This window comes from Adiantum capillus-veneris, chromosome 11, assembly GCF_014529385.1.
Source record: "Adiantum capillus-veneris isolate H3 chromosome 11, ASM1452938v2, whole genome shotgun sequence".
Classification (NCBI taxonomy): domain Eukaryota; kingdom Viridiplantae; phylum Streptophyta; class Polypodiopsida; order Polypodiales; family Pteridaceae; genus Adiantum; species Adiantum capillus-veneris.
Genome location: NC_140941.1, coordinates 149,203,280 through 149,223,862, shown reverse-complemented (window position 1 = coordinate 149,223,862; position 20,583 = coordinate 149,203,280). Strand labels below are relative to the sequence as shown.

Here is a 20,583-nt window from a genome sequence, read left to right as displayed (position 1 = left end):
CCGCACATGCGCACTGCGCATTGTCTCAATGCTCTCCGTTTTGCTCAGTGCACACCAACCGGAGGATTTTCCTTCAGACACGTGTGGGGGGGGAGCCGGAATTCCCTCCCCCTTTAGTATAGAAGTATAGATGATATGAATGAATATGAATTATATATAGTATAGATTTTAAGCTGAATATTATATAATATAGATTTCTTGTCCTTTAAGGCATTTTTGAGTAGGCAAAAAATCCATTTAATATACTAAATCCGAAAGGACATTTAAAGTAGGCTCCAATCATCACTGAAAACATTGAATGTATGCCTAACTGAACTCTCCTCTAAAAGCTTCTGGAAACTAGTTCTGGAAACTTTCCCTTTTGGAAACTAGTTCTGAGTTGTCTTGGCCGCACTCTTTCATGGAAAAATGTTCTGTTAGGTGATAATGTAGGCATCCCATCCATTATCTGGAACCATATAAGGGGAGAATTCATGTGGGCTATCTGGAGGCAGAGGAATTGCTATATGTATGAGGAGGCTTACCAGGTCTCAAACCTGAGAATCTTCTTTGATGAAATTGTTTTGCAGATAGAAAAACTTTCCATTGCTGAGTGCAGAATCTACCGGAAGAAGCACAAGATGCTGGACACTTCGGGTGATTTTTTTCAGCGTGCTGGAGTTGATGAGGAGCTGTGCTACATGAGAGACATCATGGAGGAAGAGATTCAGGAAGATGTGAACTCTCAACTGGAAAAGTGGCAACATGCCATAACCCTACTTGTAAAAATTAGATGTGAGCTCGATGCTCTCAAGATCTAACCCCTTGATGTTTAAGCTAGCTACCAACTCTGTCCCCAATCTATATGCTCCCTCCTTGAGCATGTCGATGTATCTTTTTGTCTCCTTCTAATAAAAATCTCCGCTTTATATTGGTTAAAAGAAAAAAAAGCTTCTTTTAAAATGCCAAATATAGGAGTAAAAGCGACATGTCAGAGAGATATATATAGTGTCTGTCGCTACGGACTACGGTAGAGTTTGAAAGCTACCTTCCGTACGCGCGCAGAAGATTTTGGAAGACGCAGGAGTTCAAGGTCAAGTTCAATGTCAAGGGATACAAGAGATGAGAAACGCAGAAGATCAAGGTCAAGTCCACTGTCAAGGGATACAAGAGATGAGAAAGGTAGAAGATCAAGGTCTTCGAGAAGTTGTATATCGACACAAGACGCTGTACATGGGAGCAAAAGATATCGACATGCGGACCAGACCTCAAGGTTAGTACTGTTCCAACTCCCGGCTTTATTGTTCCAGTCTTGTTGCATGACTTTATAGCAGATTTCAACTTCTGGGTTTGAAATTGTGCAGGGAAGGAGATAACCAGAAAGATTATCAAGAGAATTCAGAGGAAGATGTTACAAAGCAAGTCGAAAAAATTCGACAACAGAGACGAAAAATCCTAGAAAAACACAAGCGTCTAAATATTGCAGATGTCAAAAATATTAAGAAGGGAACGAACGAGGACACAAACCTATCCTTTGATAGAAATGCTTCTTCAATCTTCGGTCATGAATCTTTGCAAAGGCTTCTGACAGACAAGCCAGGATGTATTGGTGAAGACACACCCAAGGTCAGTATTACAACATGTTGATTTGCCTATTTTCCTAGTCAGAGTTGCACACTGCTCACTTGGTATGTTTTTGTAGAGCGAAATTGACATTATTTTTGGGGAATCACCTGTAGGAGGTCAAAATCTGGTAAGTTATCAAACGGTCCGATTTTATTGCTTTCAGTGCTAGTTATCCTTTTTCCTGATGTTCAACATTTAGAAGAAGGTATTTAAATATGTAGCATTAATATTTTTGTTTTGGTTTTGCAGGCGAAGTGTGACGGTTTGGCTTCGTGGACGAGTGGATTAAGTGATAATTGGGATGATGCAGAGGGCTACTATTGTAAGTATTTACCGAAACCTTTAGCATTTGTGTTTATCGATGTGTTTATGTTGAGTTTTCAGGAGTTGCCTGTAATTTCATGTATTATTGATGTTTGTGGTATGTAATCCAGGTCATCGCATTGGTGAGGTTTTGAATGGTTCCTTTGAAGTTGTAGCCTTGCATGGTAGAGGAGTCTTTTCAAGTGTAGTAAGGGCGAGGGCTTCTAAACCTTACACAAACGATGCAATGGAGGTTGCAATCAAAATTATTCGCAACAATGATATGATGTAAGTTACATTCACCATATTGCTATTGGTTGTTGCAATTTATAGTGCCTTGAGGGAGTCTCTCTTATAGAACCCTGCTTTCTCTTGCTAGGCTGAAGTGTGGACAACAAGAGCTCAAGATACTCAAAATGTTAGATGGAGCAGACCCAGGAAACAAGCGGCATTGCGTACGTCTTTTGACAAGTTTGGTTTACCGCAATCACTTGTGCTTGGTTTTTGAATCCATGCATATGAATCTTCGAGAAGCTTTGAAGAAGTGTGTATGGAAAACAGGTTTTAGTCTTGGTGTTGTTCGCGTTTATGCAAAGCAACTGTTTATGGCTTTGAAGCACTTGAAAAGCTGTGGAGTCTTACATTGTGACATCAAGCCTGAAAACATGCTGGTGAGTATTGCTTTCTTTTGTATTGTTGCTATGGAAAAGCTTGTACTATGCTAAAACCGTTTTTATGTTGCAGGTAAATGAAGCGAAGAATGTCTTGAAACTGTGTGATTTTGGTTCTGCAATGCTTACAGGGGAGAATGAAATCACTCCTTACCTTGTGAGCCGCTTTTACAGAGCTCCTGAAATAAGTATGCTGGGTTTCCAAATTAAGTATTTCGTGATGCTATTGTTTGCAGAGTAGGCTAAAAGTGTTCAAAATTGTTATGCAGTGTTGGGATTGCCTTATGACCATCCACTGGATATGTGGTCGGTTGGATGCTGTTTGTATGAGTTCTTTACAGGCAAGGTACTTTTTCCTGGCCGAACCAATAATGATATGTTAAGGCTACACATGGAGCTGAAGGGGCTGTTTCCGAAGAAAATGCTGAAGAAGGTAAGAGACAAGTCACTGTCCCTTTTCTTTGATTGCTTGTAGGAACCATGTGCACCGCTATGGAGCCATGTCTCTGTGCTGACAACCACCTTATGATTAAATTATTTCTGATAAGGTTGTTTCCTAGGGCTTGACCTCTATTACGTTATCTAAATATGTAACTTGCAGCCCATGGTTGCTCAGAAATCTGTTATACCAACCACTCTTTTGTGGTTTTTTGCAGGCTCATTTCGTGTTGGAGCATTTTGATCAAGACTACAACTTCTGTGCAGTCAAAGAAGATCCAGCCACCAAAATGGTGAGTATCTCTGAGGCTTCTTTCAAAAGCCCAAATCCATTCCAATATATGTAGAACCTTCAACTGCTCGGTCTCATTGCTTGAAGTAGGGTCTCCATTCAGCCCATCATGCACTTCTGTCTGCAATTCATTCCAGTTTTCTCGCAAACTCTCAAAATTTCTGCTTAAACAATCTCTTATCCTCATTCAAGCCCCCAAAGTTTAAGTTGGACGGTGGCTGCCTAGGAGTGCTCTAGATGATTTGATTGTGTGGTTTCCCCCCTTTTCATCTTTCATGATTATTTTCTTCATGTCAGTCGTGCAGTGCTCGAACTTTTGATGGAGTTCTAGTCTTTTCCTCTAGCTTTGTCCTTAATTTGATGTGTGAAGAGAGGGTCGTTCAACACCAAACATCACCGGCTCTTGTCAATCTTCTAATAGCTCAATAGTAGTTAAGCCGTAGGGGCAAGCCCTGTAGGACTCCACTATTAAGACCATAGCTCTTGACAATGATGCCCGTTAACTGCACAAAGGCAGGCGCACTGCAAGGCTGAAAAATCCCGATTCTACTTACTCACATGCAATTAATAGTACCAATCATTTATAGCTAGCTTGAGGACCTCCCTTCTTGAGCAAGAAAAGAGAAACCTTGTGCTCTGATACCAATGTAACATTTAATGGTCTAGTAACTTGTGTGTAGCGGAAAATAGCATGAACATAGTGAGCATTGTTACATATGTGCATGCGTACACAGAAAATATATGAATAATAGTTATGCTAACAATTATTTCTGGCATATTGCAGAGCATCAAATGTTTGTTGGTGAATGTCAAACCAAACGGGATTGATTCTTTAGTGACTGGACAAGGAGCGTCGGATGATACAAAGATGCTCAACGACTTTAAAGATCTACTGGATAAAAGCTTGATACTTGATCCAAGAAAGCGCTTAACAGTATCTCAAGCTCTCAATCATCCGTTTATAAGCAGCCCGTGAAGAAACTCCATCAGAAAATCAATTGTTTTGCAGATGCATGCTTTGAAATGTAGGTGGATGGGATTTCCAAAGCAAGATCACCTGCCATGTTTATCTGCGGCATTATCTCATAGAATATTGTTATATATGAAGAAAAGCTGTATTTTTCTATCAGCTCTGTTTCTGGGTTTGGTCATTATATTGATCCTAATGAGTATCATTGATAGGATGGATTTAAAGGCCATGTTGTGGAGGAGTGAGGGAGATTCTCAAGCTGACCTTTAAAAGCATCATATGATTGTATGAAGCGGGGTGTTTAGCTTGCCATGGTGCTCCTTCACAAGCAACAATCGTATTGAATAACACAACATGATGATGCTAAGTACGTGTATAAACCAGTCAGCTTTGCTTACTCTTATTGACAAATTGACACAAAAATCAAAGTCAATTCTTGTTGGCACTCCTTGCAAGTAGGGAGCACATTTTTTAAGGCTTTTAGAAGCTATTTTGAGATGCTTCTTTTCATTGTTCCTAATTTTAGCAGCACTTTTAATACAGATAGTGCTAGCGTAAATAAAGGTTTGTAATGGAGACTCCATTATTACGTCCAAAGCTCCCAAGGTGTGCACCATCCCTCACATAGTGGGCTCAACAAAATCGATAATAGATCCCAATTCCACTTGCTCTAGTATAATTAACAACATCAACCATTTATAAGCTACTTAAGGACCTCTCTTCTTAAGCAAGAAAAGAGAAACCAAATGCTCTACCACCAATGTAATGGAATTGGTCTATTTAATTTGAGAGTAGCGAAAATTAATGAGAGTACTTTTGAGAAATGACTGAGCACAGCGAGTGAACATAATTGAAGACAGCAACATAATCATAGCAATTAGTTAACTTGGTATGAACAATACTTTTGCAAGAGAGAGAAATTAGAGAACATGATAGCAATTGAGAACCGGATTTATGTAGAACCGGTCTCCCCTTCAATAGGCATTTGTATTATGATTTCTTTCATTAAGAGACAATACAATCTTTGTGTTCCTTGTGACCTAGGTGATGCAATGAAGATGGAAAGCTTCATGCATCACAAACATAACATAAAATTGAAGAAAGCTTTAACTATCCCAAGCCTCAGTCCCAAGACCTTAAACACCTTCGAAGGTGGAGAGAGCTAGCAAGGAATGAGGGTAGGGAAGAGGAAGAAGAAACATTTTGTAGGAGAAAGAATTAGTTCCTTACTTATCATAACTCTTCTTGCTAGCATACATAATAGCATAGTAATGAAGAAAAAGAAAATGGCAAGCTTAAGCATTGAAGCATGGCTCTTGGTTGGATTTGCACTCCATAGCCAAGAGTGTTGGTATAGGCTCTCAACTTCTACTTGCTTGGAGAAGGAGAGGCAGCTCTTGTACTTTGCATAGCACACAATGAGAGTGTTTGTGAGTGTGTGGGTGAGTATACCCCTTAAGCAACCCCCTAGCTTGCTTGGGTCGACCTCCCCTTGTAGCTCATGCTTCAAGCTCATTGGACCCCTCCAGGCCTAGCCAATCACAAGCAGGAGGCATTACACGCAGCAAGGGTAGCCTTGAGACAAGTGTCCCCCTTTCCCCTTTAAGAGAGAGGACTTGATAAATGAAAAATCAATTAATTAAATATCCTAAATTATCATTGGACCCCTTGGGTGGCAAACCAATAGACTTCAGGTACACCATGAGGGTAACATGAGGAGGAACTTGACAAGTGTCCCTTCTGCTTTCTTTTTACCATGCATGCCTTGTGTGAGTGTGTGGGTGTTTTCTCTCATCCCCCCTCATGTAGGGCCCGTCCCCTCCTTGTAGGGATTGAATATTTGACTTTTTGACACCTTAAGCCCCTCATGCATAGGCCCAGTTCCCACCACAAACTTGGCCCTTAAGCACTTTAAGCTTGGGCTGGGTTTTCACCTCAAGTGTAACCCTAGAATCTCAAGCATGTCAAGCACCTCAAGCATCTCAATCATCAAGCACCTCAAGCACCTCAATCATCAAGCATGACAAGCAGGACTAGCACCTCGAGCTGGGTCGGGTTTCCACCTCAAGCTCAATCCTAGCTTACCTAAGGTCAAAGGACTTTTACACACATTATTGGAGGTCTTCAATGAAGCTAACCCTAAGGTATTATGCTCCATTGGTTAGCCTTGCTCTTTGATAGACCATCTTTCATTTTGGCCCCTTTACCATTGGTCTTGTGTTGAGATAGATCTATAAGCACATGTCTATATCTTAACCGTTTATTCTCCCACATTAAGTGATCAGTTTAATATGAGAGAATCATTTGGGTTGGTTAGATATTAGATATTAGATTTTATGACATTGCCTCTCTCAAGCTCAGTCCTAGCTTACCTAAGGTCAAAGGACTTTTGCACATATTATTCGAGGTCTTCAATGAAGCTAACCCTAAGGTATTATGCTCCATTGGTTAGCCTTGCTCTTTGATAGACCATCTCTCATTTGGATCCCTTTACTATTGGTCCCGTGTTGAGATAGATCTATAAGCACATATCTATATTTTAACCCTTGTTCCCGTTTATTCTCCCACATTAAGTGATCAGTTTAATATGAGAGAATCATTTGGGTTGGTTAGATATTAGTTATTAGATTTTATGACATTACCTCTCTCTTGAAATCATAGTCGTTCTCGATTATGAGGTAGAAGAGATAAAGCCTTAGTCATTAGTCAATTTTACTTAGCGGGTAGAGGATCCTTTTTTACTCTATGACATCTTTCCAAGATGGATGACTAATCCATTTGGTGCTTGGGAGACATAGCTGCCGCAAGCATGTATGCTCTTTAGTCCATTTCATTCTCCCAAAGCAGAGTGACAAATTCTACTTAGTGTTTGAGAGACGTCGTCATCACAAACATGATTCTAAGCATGCATACTAGTTAAATTTGTGCATAATTAAAAAGAGAACTAGTCTTATAAGACAAAAACATGAGTCATTTAAAAGAAATGTGTATATTTTCTTACTCTAATGTAGCATTGTAAGCATTGACAAGGTTCATACTATCCTTAAGCTATATTCCTTGCATCCATCCAGCATCTTCAAAAGTATAATTTTTGAACTTAATAAGATACCGTCGGATAATCTTACCATATTGTAGTACCTTGTCTTCATGCCGAAGAATAGCTTCGGGTTGTAGCACCTCTTCTTAGTCTTCAACTTCGGGGGGGTCTTCAATAATTGGTTCAGTTGGTGGCTCTCCTTTGTAGGGCTTAAGTAGGCTTACATGAAAGGCATTGTGTATGAGCCAATGGTTGGGCAACTTGAGTTGATAAGCCATTTCATTGATGGGCTTCAAGATTTGGAAAGGACCATAGTATCTTTTTGCTAGTTTAGCATAATACTTTTGATGGCCCGTAAGATTTTTGCCCGTCGTTTGTCTTAATCGAGCCTTAGGAAACTTGAGTAAGACCCAATCATTTTCTTTGAACATTAAGGCCCTTCTGTGCTTATCAGCAACAGCTTTTGGCCTTTGTTGAGAGTTGTATATAGCCTCCTTAATCTTTTGAAAAGATTCTTGTAGGTCACGGCTATACTCATCGGCGACGAAGATCTTCCCATGTACTTTGAGTAGCAAGGGACTTTTAGGTCTTTCCTCAATGATCTCAAAAGGTGCTTTTCCCGTAGAAGTATGTACAATATTATTGTAGGCATACTCTACAAGAGGTAAGTACTTTTTCCATTGTGATCGTTGATCTACTTCAATAACATAAGTCTTGAGTAGATCGAGTATCGTAAGATTGGCTATCTCACTTTGGCCATCCGTTTATGGGTGATAGGCAGAAGAGAAATTCAATCTTGTTCCAAGATTTTAAAAGAGACCTTTCCAAAAATTACTGATCATTCTAGGATCTCTATCTGACACAATGAATGTGGATAATCCATGGTGCTTGAAAATCTGAGATATGAAGAGAGTTGCCATTTGATGTGCCTTAATAGTCTTTTTGACAGGAATAAATTGTGCTTGCTTGCTAAACCTGTTGACTATTGTCCATATTCTTGTATTCCCATGGATAGACTTCGGTAATCCAAAGATGAAATCCATGGATATACTCTCCCATGGTGAATTTGAGATAGGCAATGGCTGGAGTAATCCAGGTTGCTTCCCTCTATCATACTTGGTCTTTTGGCATACTACACATTTTGAAACATACTCTTGTATGTCCTCTTTCATGGTATGCCAATATAAGTATGTCTCTACTCCTCGGAGAGTAGGTTGAATACCTCTATGCCGTGCATATGGAGGAGCATGGGATTCATACATAACTTTCTCACGAAGGGAATGGGTAACACAGCCTATTGCCGTGGAGAAGATAACCATCCTGAAAGGTGAATGGTTCCTATTTCTTCCCCAAAGCAAGGGCTGACATTATGTCTCTAAAGTCAGGGTCAGTAGCATACTCATCTATCATAGAGGATAGATCATTGTGAGTAGCTATAGACACCGCATTAACTTTTGGTCGTCATGAAAGTGCATCGGCTACTTGATTGTGCTTACCAGCATGTGCGCAATATGGAAATTAAATTGCAAAATAAAATTTTTCCACCTCATTTGTTTATCGAAAAGCTTGGTTTGCATCATGAAATACTTGAGACTTTGGTGGTCGGTTCGTAGGATAAATGGAGTCCCCAATAGCTACCTAGGACATGTAGGACAGCTAAAAGCTCTTTCTCATAAATGCCCAAGACTCGTTCATCAGTATTGAGCCTTCGGCTCTCATATGCTATGGCATGCCCTTCTTGAAGCAAAACTGCTCCAAGGCAATCACCACAAGCATCACATTGGACCTCAAATGGCTTTGAGAGATCTAGAAGCACGAGGACTGGTTGGGAAGTAAGCTTCTCTTTGAGCTTATCAAAAGCATTTTGCTCCTTAGCAGTCCATACATACTTAACGTTCTTCTTAGTTAAGTCGTGTAGTGGTCCTGCTACTTGAGGGAATTTTTCTATGAATCGTATATAGTATGCGCACATACCAATAAAGATTTTTAGCTCATGTAGATTTCTTGGGTTAGGCCATGATTTTATTACCTCTAACTTTGATGGATCCATACGGATACCATCGTGAGAGATAATATGACCTAGGTATTGAATCTCTTGAAGGAAGAATTTGCTTTTCTTTTGATTGAGAAAAAGCTTGTTCTCCCTCAATGCTTGAAAAATCACTTGGAGATGTTGCTTATGTTCCTCCAAAGACTTGGAGTAGATGATGATATCATCAAAGAACACTCCAGTGAATTTGCGGTATGGTCTAAATTTTTTCTCCATCAAACGATTGAACGTAGCTGCTGCATTAGTCAAGCCAAAAGGCATGACTAGATATTCATAAAGACCAAACGTTGTGCGAAACGCGGTCTTTAAGATATCTTCATCCACTATCCTTATTTGATGATAGCCACTCTTAAGGTCAATCCTACTGAAGTAGGTAGAGCCTTGTAGCCTATCAAATAGATCTTCTACCCGAGGCACGGGAAATCTGTTTTTGATAGTGATATGGTTCAGTGATCGATAGTCCACACACATACGGTATGTACCATCTTTCTTTTGCACTAAAAGGATTGGAGAACAAAAGGGAGAGGAACTAGGCCTCACCATCCCTTTATCTACCAATTCCTGTACTTGCCTCATGATCTCCTCTTGTTGAGCTTGTGAGACTAGATAAGGAGGTTTGTTAGGTGGTGAGCTTCCTGGAAGGAGATCAATGCGATGGTCATCATCCCCTCGTGTTGGAGGTAAGTCCATAGGGATATCATTGATGAACACATCTTGGAATCCTTTTAGAAAATTAGACAAGTCTAACTCGTCTTGATTCCTACCATTTACATTTGATGAAACATTAATATCTTTTAGAGACTCTTTGACAAAAATCATGTACGCAGAAACTGAGCTCTTCATTGACTTATCAAAAGCAAGAGGATTTACAAGTGGAATAGTGCGACCACGCTCACTAGCATCTATATAAATGTTCTTTCCCTTGTAGGTGAAGTGGATTCTCCTTTCAGGAAACTTCATGTTGGCAGCCATGCGATCAAACCATGGCACCCCTAAGATAGCATCCTCATGTTGGAGAGGAGAGATGAAGAAGTCTTCTTTGTCGACATAGCTTTGGACATGAAGCCTCAACTTCCCAATCAAGGGAGTAACGGAGGCTTGCTGTCCCTTGAAAGTTACGTCAGCCATTACCATATCTCCCATCTCAAAAGCTTGAATGCCCAACTCCATTGATATGAAGTTCAAAGTAGAGCCACGGTCAAACAAGATGAAGGCATCATGCTCTCTTACCTTTCCCCAAGCATAGGAAAGTGATGATCCTTTGCAATGAGCATCCTCTTTTGGAGCTTCGATGGTGGAAGCCCTAGGAGTCTCATTGCGAGTATTCTTCTTGGGGCAAGAACGATAGCCATGTCCTTGCTCCCCACACTTGAAGCACTTATGGTCCTTGCAAAAAGCTTCAAGCTCTTCAGGAGAGAGTTTTTTTTTACCTTTGTAAACTCCCTTCTCCTTGGAACGATTGTTGTTGTTGTTGTTGGAAGTGACTTGGGAAGAATTTTGAACATTGGTTTTCCCCTTTGCATCATTTTTGTCTTTGTTTTCCATGGGCTTGACATTACGTCTAGACCTTTGATGGAAATTGATGCATGAAGCAACCATGGTGTGATGGATTACTTCGCTAATAGTACCAGGCCGTTGAGAGTTGATGTATTCGGCCATCTCTTCAGGTAATCCCACACAGAATTGCTGCCTTTGCTCGGCAAAGTCTATCTTTTGAAAGACAATAGCCTTGAGATGTAAATCCCAAAACTTGTCTACGTACTTGTGGATAGACTCATGAGAGAGAAGCTTCAAGTTGCGCCATTCGGTAAGCACTTTTTCCTTTGCATCGCTTGCAAGGAATTGCTTCATGATGGAAACTCGTAGAGTTTTCCATGTCTTTGGGGCTTCACCATTGCCACGAAGGCTAGCCCACCATTGACGAGCTGATTTTTGGAAGTGCATAGCTACATGGCGTAGCTTGGAGGACTCTGTGAAGCCCTCGTCTCCAAAGGCCGCATCAAATTGCTAAATGAAGGCCAACACTTTGTCGCTAGCACCAAAGGTGCTATCATAGGTGAGAAAAGAGATACTCTTTTCTCCCTCCTTGAACTTCTTTAGCTTTTGTGACCTTCGCCATGCAGGAAATGATTTGCGATGTCCTCCCCTCTTGTATTCTCTAGGAGAATAGCCATAACTTTCGTCAGAAGAGGAGGAAGGTGAAGAAGAAGGAGAAGAGGGTGACCTCTTCCTAGCCCTTTTCTTCCTTTGTTTCCTCTCTTGCCTTTCAGAGTGATGAGGAGAAGGACTATGTGTTGATCTTTTCCTCTTGGGAGGAGTGGGCGATCGTCTAGACCACCGTCTTCGTGGAGCCACATCTTCAGAGGAACTTAAACTTTCATTGCTTTCTTGATCTTTGGATTCCTCCTCTTGAATGGGAGAGAGTCTTCTTTTGGGGGTCTCTTCAAGAGGCCTCCTAAGCTCTCTCTCCTCTTGGAGAGAAAGGGAATTTCCATAGCTTGCAAAGGAGGGTTTCCCATAGCTTGCTGCAACCTAGTGATGATGTGGTAATTCACAAACATGGGAGAATCATCATTAGCACCTTCATGTGCAAAATCAAAGCTATCAATGTTCATTCTACTCTCTTGATTATTGTCAGCCATGTTAACAAAATTTATGTATGTACTTAGTGTATGCTTTGGCAATTCAAAACCTTAGTTGCCACTTCTCTTAGCCTTTGAAAATCGGCTCTTACGTATCTACACCCACGGCTCGAAGTGGTTAATTATAGATAGTAGTGGAGTAGGTCTAACATAGAAGAGTTGCCGAGGGCTAGCTCCTTTCGGACTTCTTATGGCTCAATAATGGTAAAGCCGTAGGCAAGTCTAAAAAGACTCCATTATTAAGTCCAAAGCTCCCGAGGTGTGCACCATCCCCCACATAGTGGGCTCAACAATACCGATAATAGATCCCAGTTCCACTTACCCTAATATAATTAACAACATCAACCATTTATAGGCTACTTAAGGACCTCTCTTCTTAAGCAAGAAAAGAGAAACCAAAATGCTATGATACCAATGTAATGGAATTAGCCTATTTAATTTGAGAGTAGCGAAAATTAATGAGAGTACTTTTGAGAAATGACTTCGTGAGCATAGCGGGTGAACATAATTGAAGACAGCAACATAATCATAGCAATTAGTTAACTTGGCATGAACAATACTTTTGCAAGAGAGAGAATTTAGAGAACATGACAACAATTGAGGACCGGATTTATGTGGAGCCGGTCCCCCCTCCAATAGGCATTTGTATTATGATTTCTTTCATTAAGAGACAATACAATCTTTGTGTTCCTTGTGACCTAGGTGATGCAATGAAGATGGAAAGCTTCATGCATCACAAACATAACATAAAATTGAAGAAAGCTTTAACTATCCCAAGCCTCAGTCCCAAGACCTTAAACACCTTCGAAGGTGGAGAGAGCTAGCAAGGAATGAGGGTAGGGAAGAGGAAGAAGAAACATTTTGTAGGAGAAAGAATTAGTTCCTTACTTATCATAACTCTTCTTGCTAGCATACATAATAGCATAGTAATGAGTAAAAAGAAAATGGCAAGCTTAAGCATTGAAGCATGGCTCTTGGTTGGATTTGCACTCCATAGCCAAGAGTGTTGGTGTAGGCTCTCAACTTCTACTTGCTTGGAGAAGGAGAGGCAGCTCTTTCACTTTGCATAGCACACAATGAGAGTGTTTGTGAGTGTGTGTGGGTGAGTATACCCCCTAAGCAACCCCCTAGCTTGCTTGGGTCGACCTCCCCTTGTAGCTCATGCTTCAAGCTCATTGGACCCCTCCAGGCCTAGCCAATCACAAGCAGGAGGCATTACACGCAGCAAGGGTAGCCTTGAGACAAGTGTCCCCCTTTCCCCTTTAAGAGAGAGGACTTGATAAATGAAAAATCAATTAATTAAATATCCTAAATTATCATTGGACCCCTTGGGTGGCAAACCAATAGGCTTCAGGCACACCATGAGGGTAACATGAGGAGGAACTTGACAAGTGTCCCTTCTGCTTTCTTTTTACCATGCATGCCTTGTGTGAGTGTGTGGGTGTTCTCTCTCACCCCCCCTCATGTAGGGCCCGCCCCCTCCTTGTAGGGATTGAATATTTGACTTTTTGACACCTCAAGCCCCTCATGCATAGGCCCAGTTCCCACCACAAACTTGGCCCTTAAGCACTTTAAGCTTGGGGTGGGTTCTCACCTCAAGTGCAACCCTAGAATCTCAAGCATGTCAAGCACCTCAAGCATCTTAAGCACCTCAATCATCAAGTACGTCAGTCATCAAGCATGACAAGCAGGACTAGCACCTCGAGCTGGGTCGGGTTCCCACCTCAAGCTCAGTCCTAGCTTACCTAAGGTCAAAGGACTTTTACACACATTATTGGAGGTCTTCAATGAAGCTAACCAAAAGGTATTATGCTCCATTGGTTAGCCTTGCTCTTTGATAGAACATATCTCATTTGGGCCCCTTTACCATTGGCCCCGTGTTAAGATAGATCTATAAGCACATGTCTATATCTTAACCCTTGTGCTCGTTTATTTTCCCACATTAAGTGATCAGTTTAATATGAGAGAATCATTTGGGTTAGTTAGATATTAGATATTAGATTTTATGACAGATCTGGTCTGTTATCTTTCTCAATTGTACTTGACATGCACTTAATTTCATTTGTTGTATGACTAGTGCTCGGGAGATATTGGACCACTTGGAACAAGGATGATGAAGAGAGCTCACCCGGAGGTACAATTGCTATCGACAGTTGAAGCTGATGAAGGATTATATTGATAACATGTAGAAGATGGAACAAGTGATGCCTCAAGCAAGAAAGCTGATCTCTTCTAAAGATATCTCTATAATCTTGGTGACTCATTTGACTCTCGAGTATAGTGCTTTCTATTCACCCTTGATTATTTTAGGGAGGACCAACGACGTGACATGGGAAGTTTATTCTCATGGTGTTGGATCTTTGGTTTTTTGTTAGGCTTTTGAGCCCTCTTTGAATCCGGACCTCAGTAACTAAAGGCGCAGAAGGATGATACTTTTAGGACTAGTGAGACCATAGAACGAGATGACATGTCTTAAGTGTGGAGAACAGGGAAATATTTCGAGGAATTGATTGAAGAAGTCATATTTGGGTTTGAAATCAGGTGAGATAGCTCTTGTTGCACGTGTTATCACTTTTAGACACTTAGTTTACCTACCGTTATCTTCATCAAGGACTCACAAAGACTTGCGGATGGATAACGCTCTTTTCTCTCATTACTAAGCTCAGGCGGTGCCAAGCTTAGGCAATTGCTCCTACATCCTTGATAGAGAATAGAGGACCTATCCAGTCTTTGAAGGATGGCGTGGCACACGAGTCAAAAGGTTGTTCATCTTTGCGATATTCGATTACGACACATATTTTTTGGTTGTAACGGGCTTGGGACCGACGAGGTCGTAGTCTCACAGTAACAAACCGAAAATTTTATTCTTAAACTTGAAAACAAACAGTAGTGGTGGCACACAGTGGCAAAGTTTCACTCCTAGAGGCACTGACCCAAAGTCTGGTGTTCCTTTCCATACATCTATTTATATTAATGAATCATAGAGTGCAATTGCTAAGGAGTCACTCTGCACTCTGCTTCCAAGCTTATCTGCCAAGATAGACTCCTTGGGCTCATTTATAAGACCCTTTGCCTAAAAGCAATAATTACAAAGAGCTAGCGTTGCCCAAAAACATTTGCTAAAACTCGTGCTACACAAATCTACTACCCAGGTTCTCTCTTACATTGGCACATATCACAAGTCGGTGATGTGGAGTGTCCAATCCAATAGGAAGAGGCTCAAGGAGTTAAGAGTCAAAAACTCTAACCTAGAAGAACTGCACAAGTTGTGATCAAGGAGCCTAAAAAGGGGTTAGGATTCAAAAAGCCTAACCCACCAACTTGAGGGCTGGGAGTGTGGGATTGATCTTCACAAATTGTGCTGACATGTTGACGTAGCAGGTTGGCTGGTTTTGGCAGCTTTTTGCGTGAGATTTTGGGTGCAGTTGCTTTTGGCTTTGAGAACTGATTCTTTTGGGGCTTTGCTTTAAGACATCACTTACTATTTATAAGGACCCTTGGGGTCGGTCTTTAGAGATAATCTGGATGCAGAGTCTCAGAGAGAACTGGACCCTGGGGTCGGTTTCTAGAGAGCATTTGGAAGAAGAGTCTTCGAGAGAACTCGACCCTCGAAGAGTTGTACCTTTGTGAAATGCTAATAAAGAAATACCGAAAGGGACGTCAATCTTTGGGTCGAGTACATCTAGGCTTGGAACTCTGCCATGTTGTGTCTAATCTCTCTCTCTCTCTCCAAGTTTAGTTATTTGCAAATTTTGTTTGTGTGTTGCTATTGATTTCTCGCTTGGAGTATCCAAGTGTGTAACAGTGGTATTAGAACTCAGATGATTCTTCTTCTCCGGAGGATCTGATCCTTTTTGCAACACACATGGGTTCTCGTGGAGAATCTGAGAGAGACAACACCCCTCAACATCCCTTTGACTGTTAGTTTGCGGGGCTAAATCCTCAACAACGACAACCAACGGAAATTCCAGTGGGAGTAAGCTTTTTTCGGAGGAGTTGGGAAATTTTGGCCAATTTTTGGTGGGAATCTCGACCAAACAAAGTACAAACATCAATTGTAGGTTGACACGTGCATGAAAAGATTGATCAAGTACTAAGGACCAAAAGTATGTGAATCACCTCAAGGATTATTCACTTGTCAAGATTTCACTCTAGATGGTGAGAGGTTGTTGATCCTCCTCTCAAGTCGGTAATGAAGAAGAAAGCAAAGCCGAGTGCAAAAAAGTAGAAGCAATAATCGCACAAAGAGTTTGACAAAGCTGTTGAAAAGAAGACAAACCAATTGCTGAAAAGCTTAATGCACTCTTGGAAGAAGAGAAAATTAGTAGACTCTAGTTATTTCGGCCAAAAATTGACTTTTGACGTGATAAGTAGATCCAAGCAATGTGTTACCCGAGGAGGAGGTTCCTAGCTGGTTGCTACGAGTTCTCTCCATCGCTCCCAGCACGTGGTACATCAATTAGGTGGCCATGGTTATGCCTACGCGTGGCTCTTTGTTGGGGGTCCCATCGTTGCAATAGCTCCAATGACCAACAAAATTATCAATCCCGAGGGATGAGCTACCCGGCTAGGGCATGGAAACACTCACACGGTTAGTGAGCTAATCGTGGCAACACAAATGGTTAACTCTACGAGATGAGCTTCTTGGCCTATGGAGGAGCGAAGCTGTAATGAAGGGCAATCTCCATATCCACTTCTCTTCACCTCTAATCAACCCAATCACACACACTACGATTGTAAGATGCACACAACACTAATCCTATTATGCAACACACTAATCGCAAGCACACGCACATAGATCTATCGAGCACCACACTCCAATCAAACCTACATGCACACACAAGCAAAAGAGGTCAATCACACAAGATTAGAGAGAGATTAACCACTAATTAGTTAAGATCTAGTTAATCTAAGCATCATAAGCAATCATAAGAAGTAAGAAAGAGGCATAGTGAGAGAGAATGAATCATTGATTAGTGTTAATCAAGTCTCATGAGCAAGGAGAAGCTCAAGAACTCCATCGCCACACACCTCAAGAGCTCTCACCAAAGAGTGCTCTCAACAAATGACTTGAGAACTCTAATTTCTTTTACACACTGCCTTATATACCTAGGGTAAAAATATGCAATGTCCGGGCGTCCAAGGCCTTTAGGGCTCACCACTTACTGAATCTACAACCTAGGCACAGTAAGTGACCTATTCTTTACAACTTGGAACTTGCATTGAGCCCGTAACACATTAAAATATTACAATGGCTTGAAATAAATCGGGAATTTACAATACATGACCATTTTGGGAAAACGTGGAAAATGAGTAACTGCAATCTTTACTGCTTCTTTGCATTCATCCTCGATGTGCATTCGTACGCCTTCGGTCTTTAGCAGCTTCTGTTAACTGACGTTGACTCAGTTAACATTCCCCCCTTCTTAATTTAGTGCCCATCCCCAGGCACTGTTGAAAAGTGTCTGTGGAGGTTGTGAAAGGTTTTTGATTGGTTGTTGATGGGTTGATTGTCTTCATTTGTCGCTGACTTTGTTGATGAGCTTCAATTTGTTGTAGCATCTTCATTGGTCCAAATATGTCTAATGTGAGAGATGATGTTGCATTTGTCCAGTGTAATAGCATAATGATGGGCGTGCTATTTATTTATGAAAAGTATGTACAAGGGATGTAGAATGATCAGGTTCTAGATTAGGGTCTATAACCTGGATGACCAAAGGGAAAAAACCCAGTGGGAAAAAAGTGCCTTTGGGATAAGCGCATTATTGGAGTACTTATTAGCATGGAAAATATTAATAAAGTACTCAAGGGATTATTTGCTGATAGATATGGAATTAAAAAAGTAGCAAATATGAAAGGGTAGCATGATGGAACATTGGCTTGCTTGTTGTAGTCCACTCAAGGTGCATAGGTGGAAGCAAAAAAGAGTGTCTAATGCATATGTCCAATGATGGGACATCCTATTTATGCATACACAAAAATGCATGGGAAACAATATGCTGTGCAAGAAAGATTTTGAGGTATTCTTCAAAAAGATGGTGTAGCTATAAAAGCATATGACATAGCTTTGCAAGCTGGCATCCCTTTAAGAGTGGTTTTTGTTGACGAGGATATGTGCTCTCATCTTACTGTGCACTTTGCGTGAGTGTTGGACTCCACGACACTCCACCAAGTGTAAGTTAATAGACTTCGACTCTTATACTCATCTCATCCAGCATGAGCAACATGACTTTAGATATGCTCAGCTCTTCCAGCTTGAGCGTAAGCCTAATAACTATGACTCTTAGCACAAAGTTTAATATGACTTGAAGCTTTGGGACTAATGCTTTGCTCATTTCATGGCTCAACAGCCCGACTCTGACTATGCCAAAGAGTGTTTTTTGCACCCTAGCAACTTGACTTTTCACATTCTTGTGCTTACTACAAACATTTCTTCAGGTAAAAGTAAGCTTGAATCCTCAAAAAGAGGATTACGGAAGGACCAAGCTAGCATTGAAGGTTTCTTTTGCCATACCTGCTTTATCATCTTTGAATCTACAATCGCGTCGGTTGGGTCGTCCTTCTTTGAATGTGAAGACTCCATTATCTGTTTGATTCTCCAATTAGGCCTGTTGATAGGAGTCTTTGATGTTGTTGTAGACCTCTGTTGGCTATCGACATCTGGATTTTGACTAGGAGCATTGGAAGATTTAGGAACCCAAATCTCTTGATGACCTTTGTATCTCCTTTGTTGACTTTGCTTTGCTCTAGGTCTTGTTAAGTTCTTGAGATCTTCATACAGGTCTGGTGTAGCTGCAGTTGGCTTGCGATTGACTGGTAGCCAAAACCTTTGTATACCTTGTGTAGAATCCTTGTCCAAGAGGAAGATTCTTTGAGATCCATCTTTTTTTTGCCTCTTGCGGGCTGTGGTTGACTTTAGCATCTTTCAATGTTGTTTTCTTGTATACCTACTTCTTAGGTATCCTAGGATATTGTCGATGTTGATACCTTGTGGGCCTTCTTTCTTGGGAGGGAGTTGACATTACTTCATATGCTCTAACCTGCGGTTTTGGTACCCATATCTGTCTGTTATCTTGATAGTACACCTATTCTTTTAGGCTCCATTGTGATGCTATCCATCCCATGTGTTTGTCTTTCTTTGTTGATTTCTCGTCCTTAATCCAAACCGGATCATTGACTTTGACTAAACTGCTCTGAACAAACACTTGCTTGACTTTCCTTTGCTTTGTTGAGTACTTTGGCTGATATACCTTTGCTTTTCTGGGTGTCTCCTTAGAGGTTTCAATTGGGTCAGCATTTGACTTGAAGTTTTGAAAGCCTGACTTGCTTGAAGAGGCTAATCCATGAGGGTTTTTTGATGTAGAGGCATATGCTGTCACACCTTCTTTGCTAATCAGTGGAGGGTCCACTTTAGCTACCTTTGTTTGCTGATTTGAGTGGCGCTATCTGATTGATCTTTGGGCTTCCTATTTCTTCTTGGTTGTCTGCAACCCCGTTCTTCTTAACTTCTGGCTTTGGTGGCATTCTTTGCTTGATAGCTATTGTGGTTGCTTTTTGTTTTGTTTGATCTGCATTTCTTATTGCCTGATTTTCTTTAAGCTCTTCTGAAGTTTTGTTCGATGGAGATGAATCATCTTCCATAAGATCTTCTTTGATATAAATTTCCATTTTAACTGTGCTTGAGGACTTTGTGCTGTCGTCCGTGGGTGACCAGTCTTGGTCTTCATTCTTTGTTTGTTGTGATGACTGCATCTTTATTGAATTCTGTATCTCTAACATCTTCTGGGCCATTGGCATTCCCATTATGATGTCATCTGGCATATCCTTTACTGTGATCACGTGGTATTGAGCTGTGATGATTTGTGAACTTACTTCAATGGTGGTGGAGATGATTCCCCAGCATTCTGCTTGTTTGTTTCCTGATATGCTCACAAATTCAGGAGAATCTTCCAGCTGTGGTTGGCCACATATTTTCCAAGTGCGAAAAGACATGAGGTTCTTGTCTAACTAAAAATACAGCTTTACTTTGCTTGACAACTTTTCTTCATTTTCACCAACAATGTTGCACTTGATCTTCTTAGGATTTGTATCCGAATTGACTGCTTTTGCTATGGCAGTGTCCTTTGGTTGAGCTTTATCTGTATTCTCTTTGCTTTGACCACCTGCTTCCGTTGATGTCGACTCGTATGACTGTGATATTGCACTTTTTTGCAATTGTTGAGCATTGTCCTCCTGCATCTGTGTAACCTTTGACCTTAATAGATCCATTGTACTTTCTGGCAGAATCTGTCTCTTCGGAGGAAATTTTGGTGGTGACCTTTGTGTAGCCTTCTGGACTTTAGCTCCCATTGACTTTGACTTATTTGTTACCTCTTCTGGCAGCTTGAGGCTTTGCATCATCTTCAGATAGTCTTTGACTTCAGTCGTACCATCCATAGGGATTTGTACAAGATCATGATCTTGTTGATATTCGTTACCATGTGCATCTTGATATGCATATGTGAGCTTGATCACATGTAACTGTTTGAACACTATTGGATTTGTCGGCTTTTGACTTTGACTTGTAGAGATCAGT

General features: G+C 41.0%; 2 protein-coding genes across 2 annotated transcripts; both read left to right on the top strand.

The window, feature by feature from the left end:
- The first annotated feature begins 473 nt into the window (after window positions 1–473).
- Window positions 474–810, top strand: LOC147448206 (uncharacterized). Its single transcript, XM_086524518.1, has one exon. It carries the CDS (start codon window positions 474–476, stop codon window positions 798–800), a length of 327 nt encoding a protein of 108 aa, XP_086380644.1. The 3' UTR covers window positions 801–810.
- Window positions 811–945: 135 nt separating this feature from the next.
- LOC147448205 (serine/threonine-protein kinase prp4-like) lies at window positions 946–4,646 on the top strand. The gene is made up of 10 exons (XM_086524517.1): window positions 946–1,252; window positions 1,344–1,605; window positions 1,682–1,732; window positions 1,855–1,927; window positions 2,040–2,196; window positions 2,288–2,579; window positions 2,653–2,767; window positions 2,849–3,012; window positions 3,236–3,310; window positions 4,094–4,646. Exons 1-10 carry the CDS (start codon window positions 1,083–1,085, stop codon window positions 4,283–4,285), a joined length of 1,551 nt encoding a protein of 516 aa, XP_086380643.1. The 5' UTR covers window positions 946–1,082; the 3' UTR covers window positions 4,286–4,646.
- The last annotated feature ends 15,937 nt before the right edge of the window (window positions 4,647–20,583 follow it).

What these genes read in the sequence shown, in the direction of transcription:
- LOC147448205 (XM_086524517.1), top strand. Translation starts at nt 1,083, where the DNA reads ATGTCAAGGGATACAAGAGATGAGAAACGCAGAAGATCAAGGTCAAGT. An exon ending in CATGCGGACCAGACCTCAAG is followed by an intron (nt 1,253 to 1,343) that starts GTTAGTACTGTT and finishes GAAATTGTGCAG; the next exon opens with GGAAGGAGATAACCAGAAAG. An exon ending in TGATGCAGAGGGCTACTATT is followed by an intron (nt 1,928 to 2,039) that starts GTAAGTATTTAC and finishes TATGTAATCCAG; the next exon opens with GTCATCGCATTGGTGAGGTT.
- LOC147448206 (XM_086524518.1), top strand. Translation starts at nt 474, where the DNA reads ATGTGGGCTATCTGGAGGCAGAGGAATTGCTATATGTATGAGGAGGCT.